General features: G+C 43.4%; 1 protein-coding gene across 1 annotated transcript in view; it reads right to left on the reverse strand.

The window, feature by feature from the left end:
* The window catches only part of CFAP36 (cilia and flagella associated protein 36), a gene marked incomplete at its 5' end in the record, with an annotated part of 15,062 nt that overhangs the window by 1,401 nt on the left and 5,186 nt on the right, over window positions 1–8,475 (reverse strand). Inside the window, 3 exons of the mRNA XM_009319590.1 lie at window positions 603–755; window positions 1,187–1,356; window positions 6,298–6,424. Of these exons, the coding sequence (XP_009317865.1) occupies window positions 603–755; window positions 1,187–1,356; window positions 6,298–6,424 (450 nt within the window). The remainder of the gene's footprint in view (window positions 1–602; window positions 756–1,186; window positions 1,357–6,297; window positions 6,425–8,475) is intronic.

Consider the following 8,475-nt stretch of genomic DNA (forward strand, 5'->3'; position numbering starts at 1 on the left):
TCTTGTTCTGTCCTGTGCTTCCAACCCTCCCACAGACTTGTTTTTTTTCTACTGGAGGCAACTGGATAAAGGAGAGCAGCACCCAGCCTTCAGAGCGCCTTGTCTTTCTAAACTGTATCATCAGCATGTCGCTTCTGCTCCAGCGGCTGATGGAGAGAAATCGAGGATTTCTTCATTTGAAATGGGCACAAAACTCTCCAAAGAGATCGAAAGAACAGAGCGCGTTTGTTACCTCTGAAAATAAGACTTTGCAAAAGAAAAATGTTCTTCCCATTTCAGCTGGGGGGGGGGAACCCCAGGGATTTAAGGCAGCCTGAACAGCAGGCCACAATTAGGAGAAGACCAGCATTCTAGCCGTTCTTAAACTCAAATTTATCATGAGGCTCTGATGATACTGAAGCAAAACAATGCTAACTTCATCACTGAAACTTCTAGCCCATAAGCTTCTGCAAAAACGGTAACTTGAAAATACGTCCTCTCTACTTCCCCCACTTGTTGCTTTTATCCTGCTACGCTGTTCAGCAGCAACGTCTACATCTTCACTGAAATCATCTGTGTTTTTACAAAGCGGTCAGGATGATCAGAACGCTGGAGTCCCTCACCTCTGTAGATGGTTCCTCTTCTTTCTGGTCAGCGTTCATCGGTAACAGTACGTTTTTTCTTGACTCCTTCTTCGTAGCCATCAGCATATCTCGTTTCTTCTTTAGGTAGTCCTCTCGTTGCTTCAGCTGCTGTTCTTCAAGTTCTGATAAATTCTGGAATATTTTTTTTTAAAATACATCTTGAAATTAATTTTTGGTATGCTTGTTACATATTTGTGAGAGAAAAGCATTTACATCATATTTGCCTCCAAAATTACTAGCTGAAAAAAGAAATCTAAGTTGAAGTTTCAAGCCAGAGCTGTCTATTAAGAAATCATCCCAGGACAAAGGCTGAATACTGAATTCTATTTTAAAACTGGAACGATGATCTGAACTTTATGCAAATTAAACCAGCAAACACCAGTGTTTGCACGCTGGTTTAAAAAAAAAAAAAGCCCAAACCAAAACCACCTGATTACAATAATAGGAAATATATATTTAAATGTAATACTGCCTTAAATACATATCCTAAATATAATCCCGTCTTTTTGCATTCTAGTTTTAAGTTTGGGGGTTTTTCTTGTTTGTTGGTTTTAAAAACTTACAGGGCCTTTCATCCCAGCTTTTTGCGCTGCGTTTTCTGAACGTTTTTCAGCTGACCTTTTCTTACTGTCGTCTTTCCCTTTGGTACAAGACGGCTGAGGTGAGCTTTCCGTTCCTTTTTGTAATGGCCGTGCCGGTTTTAAGTCTTCCCTCGCAGATTTCCGAGATTCCTCTAAGCAGCAATTTTACACAGAAAACAATTAGAAAGAATAGAAATATATAAAATAAAAAATAAATCGGTGTTTCTTCCAATATCCAGATGTCTCTTCTGAAGAAACGGAAAACGTAAAAAAAAAAAAAATTATCACATTTCTCCCCTTCTTATTAATAAAACTCTGTTTCAAAAAACACAGATGTTGTATTTGCACTACGGAAGCAATTAAATAATGCTTTACATCGTAAGTACCTCTCCTGCAATGAATTATAAATCGTCAAATGCTTGGAACGTAACTTCACATTCAGTGTTCCAATAGGCAGTTCATGTCGAGATTGTACCTTCAATCTCCATCTTGGCAAGGCGGGCCAGTAATCGGCAGCTGATTCGGTGCGCTTTAGCCAGCTCTAAGTACAAGTGTACTGGTTCAGCTTTCAGCTTCAGAGAAAAGAATCGGAAAACACCGTATTTAAGTGAACTTGTACGGGAGGGGGGGGAAGTGAAGCGAAGCTCAAGAGGTGCAAAGCGTTACACCCACACGGCTCGGTTACCCCTCCCCAGAACCAGCCCTGCCCCAGCGTGAGGACAGAGTGGGAACCCACCAGGTCTCTGACCCTGGCGGGGCCCAGAGCCCCGGAGGGGCTGGCTGCTGGGTGCCAGGGGAGCTCCGGGCAGCCATGGCGCAAACGAGGCCCGGGCAGCTTCCGGCGTCTTCCTATCAAGTCCTTCGCCTTGTGCAAGGTAAGTCCTGCACGATACCCTGTTCACCTCTTGCTTTTTTCTTGGACAAATGCCGCCTGTGCTGACGAAGAGAAGTAACCCTGTACCGATTCCAGCTGCGCCTTTCGTATCTCGGCAGGTGCCAAGGTTAGTTTTGCCTTGCATCCCGCTGAACTCCATGGTGTCTGAGGTGGCATCACGGCTACCGACGTCGGAGTCAAAGCCCCTCCAGTCACCGGACTGCAGAGCAGGGTGCGTTTTCAGAACTTAACTAAGACTCGACTTGACCTACAACTACTCCCGAGTAAGGTAAGGTGCTGCTCCTACTACACTTTTAATAAAACTGACAAGGCTTTTGACTGTTTTATAATATGCCTGAAAATATCCATATAGAGCCAAAAATACAGGTAGTGAAATACAGATTTTACTGTGTTCGGTCAGTTTGAGTCTATCCATAATATCCAAGTTGATACACGGAACTGAATGTAGCCGAGTATAATTCTACAGTGCTGGACTATGGATTTTTGCCGTAACGCTGAGAAACAACTTGCATGACTATTAAGGTACGAGTACTCTCCTTGGTCTCTACCGGACAGATGGCAAAGCTAGCTCCACCGAAGCCAGCGCAGGGTGAACACCACTCAATGGTTTCTTGAAGTTAGAACAAGTGATGTACGTTTAGCTCTTCAACATTGCTGCTTTCTTTAGTACAGAAAATTCCAAGACACATAATTGTGAAAAGGTAGGGAGAAAAGCAAGGGAGAGGAAATGTTATTCAAAGTATGGAAAACAAACCAGGACAAAAATGTAAAACAAAGGTCAAGTTGAAGAATTTGCATTTCCCTGAAATACGTCTGCTGGAAGTCTTGACGCTCCAAAGAATGTCTTTCTGTGATGGATAGAAGTTCTTAGAGGCACTGTGAGAGGTCAGAGTTAAAACTGCTGGAAAAAATCCTCGCGCTATAGCTGTCCTATTAAAAGGTGGTGGGCGGGGGGGGGAGCAAAAAACACACGCTGCATGCCAAATACCTACCCCCATCACCAAGACGATGATTAAGGAAAGCTAATTACCAGAAAGCAGTTCTTCGAAATGTGTTGGGTGTATGTAAATTTACACTGTTGCTGTCCGTACCACAAACACTCGAGCTGGAGATGTTTGTGTCTTAGCAGTACCTGCAGATGTGATCATAGGACCCTCAGTGTCACTTAACCCACGAACCTGAAAAGATACTGAGAAGGGAAGGGAAGGAGGGTGGATAGTGAACATACAAACAGACAACGCAGCTCAAAGAATTACAGTTACTGGTACGTGACCATTTTTTCTCCTCCGAGAACTTGTCTATATGTACACTCACACTGTGGGCGACTAAGCAACGTTCTTTTCCGTGTGGACAATTACTTCAGAATCTTCTCAAAATACAAACAACTGGGACCACTCCAGCAGATGCCGCATCCTTCTTATCCGCGCCATACACACAGCTCGGTGCAAACACGAGAGCAACTTTTGAAGTAGCTGCCCTGCAGGCATGCGGAAAGGGAAGCGTTCTCCAAGAATGCTGGAAAGGTCGCTTGCGCTCCAAGATGTTGAGCATGACCTTTACTATGAAATTCCCCCTTCTAATCTCTCCGTACCGCAACAAGGTGGGCGGTCAAAGTACAGGAGGAATGATTTTGCAAGCTTATTCTGTAAACTATATGTAAGGGGCTCACCAAAGTGAAATTAAGAAAATTAAGGCAACTACCATTAAATTTAAATTCACTATACAGTGGAAAACTTTAAGGGGTCTACAAACTGAAATCTTGGGTCTCGAGGTGAAGGGGAAATAGCAAAAGATAATAAATCCACTGTGTATCTGAGGCAAGAGAAATGTATGCCAGACTGGAGGGAACGAAAAACAAAGGAAAAAAAGTTCTTCCTTTTCCCAACTCCGAGAACTGGGTTCGTGCAAGGGCCATGTTGCCGAGGCAGCCGATGGGATTTCTCCCCATGCTCGGGTCGAGACAGGCAAGCTGTCCTGTTCCTCAGTAACGCAACCCTATGAGTGAGAACACGGAGCCGGGATCTGAGCACAGGTCTGGTGGGCTGTGGGGGTCAGGGACCGACCGAGGTGAGAGAAGAGGAGCTCTTCTGCCACCTAGAGTCACTCACGGACTGTTAGTGAAAAGTTCTTGCTGCTTCCTTTCCCAGAGTTGTATCTGGCACCAAGAGGAAGCAAGTCAAGCAGAGGATATGATCCCATTATCCGAAACGAACCTTTAGTTGGGAGCCCGTGTTTTGGAAGCAGGCAACAACAGGCTGGTCTGGAGGCCGGTCCTCGGTTCTGTGAGAAAGGGGTCTGGAAGAAGATGATTCCCAGTACAGATTCTCCTTGATTTTTGCCACCGCTACCCAAAACCACTTTTCGAAAAGGTGATACCGAAGGATAAACTGTGACAAACTTTCTCAGTAGCCTCTCTGGACAGCTATGCTGCCACAAGATGCCAGTTCCACAAGGATGAAGATTTCCAAGGAGCTAAACGTTTTGTAGACCTGTCTCTTCTTTGGCATTTAAAGAGCATGGGAATGCTCAGCACCAGCTGAGCAGGCACTTGGACAGCACAGAAGAAGGGCTGCACTCAGTGCCGAGAAGTCTTGACTCCTGAGCTCCAAGATCTCCTGTCTCTCAAGCACCGGATTAAGTCTTGCAGACAGAATAGTTGCTAGGAATGTGCCTTCCTCCTGAAACAGGAAAACAGCCACTGCAGGATACACATAGTTTAGTGGCGGCATTGCAAGGTGGCACAACTGTGCAAAAATAAGAGTAAAAGCAGGCTGGGAGAAGAGAAGAAAGCAAGTATACCCGCATAATTCTGAGGGTGGAAGGGAGAGAAGAGTTCAAACAAATGTAACAAAACCTCAGCAGAAGGACAGAAGGGATAAAAGGGGAAGGAAAAAAAAAAGATATTTAAAAGGTCAGTGATACAATTTATTCTTTGTTTCCTAATGTGAAAGACACTAACTCATTTTAAGAGAACAGAGGGTCCTACAACCACTTCATCTGTTAACGGCCATCAAACGAAAAAGCAAGGAGCAAGTACGCCCCAAAGGTACTACCAAAGCTAAAAGTATCCAGCTCAAGTGTCTGTGATATGAAAACTTTCAGCGTGAATGCATACAAAGAACAAGTACTAGACACAGGAAAAATGTAACTGAAGACAGCGCAGACTATTATTTCCCAAAATTGGAATTATATTCTTGGAAGTGATCTTAGAATATTAAGTTACAAGTTTTTCACAAACTCCTAAGAGAGCAAATCCCACTGAGATGCGACCTGAAGATCACCTAATGTATACCTATATACATAGATGTGTGTGTGTACATACATACCTACCTATGTGCGTGTGTGCATGTATACACACATACACACATACGTACGCTTCGTATCACCTAAGAATCTTCCTGTGTTCCTGAACAGGACAGCACCCTTGTGCTTTAGCTGCCAGACAAACATACCGAGAGCACCTCCATCACAACCAGTGATTCCTTTTTTTCTCCTCCCAGTGAGAGCACTGGCTTGGTCACGCTCTCCAGTAAATAACCATCTACAAAACGATTCAGACAATTTTCACTACATAACTTGGGTAAAGCTCGAGACTACTTAAAAGAGCTCTCCTTGGTATTTTAAGTTGGTAAGCGTCACAATTCCACTCAAAAACAAAAATGTAAAATTGAAAAGGTTAAAATGAGTAACAAAAATCTGAACCAAAGGCAAACAGATTCAGTTTGGCAGTCTGACAATTTGGCTTGAATGAATCTTAACAGTTTAAGGTTGGTTCCTTCAGAAACGTTTGATTGCTATCAAGAAATGTTGTGCAATTACAAATTAAATCTATAATGGCCACACAGGGAGAGAAATGATTCATAGTTGCTTACAGGGAACACACTGTTCTTAACAGTAATGGCGGCAGAAGCACAGTAAATTGAAAGATGCAAACTGCTGTTAGACTCCTGTATTTCTCCTCCCGTCGGAGATGACTTATAACATCCCTGCATAATGAAACAGCTCAGGTTGGAAGGCATTTCTGCAGGCCACCTAGTGCAAATACCCCGCTCGCAGCAGGGCTAACTTCAAAGCTAGGATGGTTTACTCGCAGCCTTATCCAGCCGAGTTCTTCAAATCTTGATACGAGTGGACTCTTCAATAATTTGAAAATAGTATCACATTGCACACTCAGCATTGCACCTTCCCAGAACATTACCTAATGGAAATTTTGGAGTTTCTTCAGAATCATCAGCTCCCTCAGTGGATTCCTTAACTTTTACGGCTTCTCTCGAATCTCCTGGAAAACTGTAGGTAACATCTGGTGATTTAAGTTTATCACGTGCCTTAAATTAAAAAACAAACAAACAAAACCAAGCATTACGTTTCCTGGCACTGTACTTCAGGCATTAAACTGTCAATGCAAAGCAAGCTCCCAAAAGAACTTTCAGTTAAAATTGTGTTGTTTACACTACATTCTGCATTGTCGAAGTGAACAAAAGCAAACTACTTATTTTGTTTTACTAATAGGAAGGTTCTTACTGGCTTATAGTCCTAAGTCAGCATTTCTTATTTTAGTTCAAAACCAACAATCAGAATTTAGAATATTAGGTAAATTGGTATTTTGCTTCCCAGCTACAAATAGATAACGTAGAGGGTTTTTTGCCACGCTTTGCCTATGACTTTCAGGCAGACCTCTGTCCACCAGAAAAATACAATACAGTAAGGGAACCAGGAACACACACCGAAGTTACCACAGAAACAGAGAAATAATCAGCTGAATGGAAACAACAGGTCTGGATAATCTCCGACGCTATTGTTCCACTTCTACACTTGTCTGGGAAATCTTGACAATGCAACCCACCTCTCAAAATAGTACAGCCAGCGGGGATTTGCCCAGAAAGTGTCTACGCTGTTCATCGACCATCTAATTCATGTCAGAACTCCCCAGCATTCATCAAAATATTACATTATTTTGTATTAAAACATTCTCTAACAAAAACGTATTATTGAACAATAACTATCACCTTCTCTGTCCAGGTGAACTTGACTGGGGCCTCTGTAATCTGGCTTGTTCATCAAGAATATTGATATTCTTGGCTGGTCTATAAAGATTTGGATAAACCTGCATCTTAATACAACTTGAATTCTTAAAATGAGCCAGAGCTTCAGTTTCCAGGTTGTTTTGTAAGAAATCCCATAGAACAGGTGACTCATTTCCTGGAATCTTTCACTGTAATATGGGAAAGAAGAGTTTTGTCACCATTTTTCTACAGCGTCGGACGCTGGGAGAGAGGTTTAATTTGGTAGACTATCCCAACCGTTTAGGACTTGCATTCAATAGCATAGCTATCATCTGCACCTAGCGTGGGGTTGAATTGGGGAGTAGGATTGGCAGTAAGTGTTGACCTTTGTAGTAGCTACATTTGGTCTCCAGGCGGTTTCCTTTGTCAGTTCAGGCTGAAGAAACAGTGCTTTCTCTTTTCAAATTTAGTATGCTCAATTTCCTAATGACAGAAAAGAATAGGAGAGCGATTCTTGAAACAGCCTACAATTCCAGCTATTTTTATATGTTTTCCCACTGAAGGGGAGGTTTATTCCCACTATTCCACTGTAGTTGGTTCCAATTTCAATTTGTTTCTCAGTTGCTGAACCATTGGCAATTTAGCCAGTCCCCGTTGACATTCAGTTGCCCTGCCCTGCCCAGCTGCCTGCCGGGGCTGGAGTAGCCACGGTGCCTGTCGTGGGGGTAGATCTCTGGATGGTATTCATAAATAATTGTTTAACCTTAAACAAGACCCGAACCACATTCAGGAGACAGAGCAACAGGACCATCCTGGTTTGAACATCCCGAGGATATTCAAAATTCTCAAGAGCCTGAAGGAGAAAGGGAAGGTGAAGGAGCGGGGGAAAGTGTCCCCCTGCCTCCCCCATAGATTGGTTCCCCAAGGAGAAAAGGTAAAGAGTGTAATTATTGATAGTTTCCTAAAGGCGGCTCCCGAGGTACGGAGATGACGGCAATGCCGAGTACAAATACCAGGTTAGTCTCACGACCAATAATTTTATCATCTCATGAACCAGTGTTACACAGTGCAGCAAAATGATACCCTTGATCCAGCTCCCAGCGGTCATAAACAGCACGACAGGGAACATACACAGCACGCAAGGTGTTACAGAACACAACTCCGAGCGCAAGCACCACAACTTTGAGAGCAAATCAGTCAACATTGTGACCACCGACTGTTAAACCAAGGTAATGAACGCTTGTAACAATTTGCCTTGACACGCTCTGGTCAGGTCTGTCGTTATCTCAACCCTTCGTGCCCCACACTGGGCGCCAAGAGAACTGTTGTGGTTTAACCCGGCAGGCAGCCGAATAACACACAGCCCTCCGCTC

This window comes from Pygoscelis adeliae, unplaced genomic scaffold, assembly GCF_000699105.1.
Source record: "Pygoscelis adeliae isolate BGI_AS28 unplaced genomic scaffold, ASM69910v1 Scaffold122, whole genome shotgun sequence".
Classification (NCBI taxonomy): Eukaryota; Metazoa; Chordata; class Aves; order Sphenisciformes; family Spheniscidae; genus Pygoscelis; species Pygoscelis adeliae.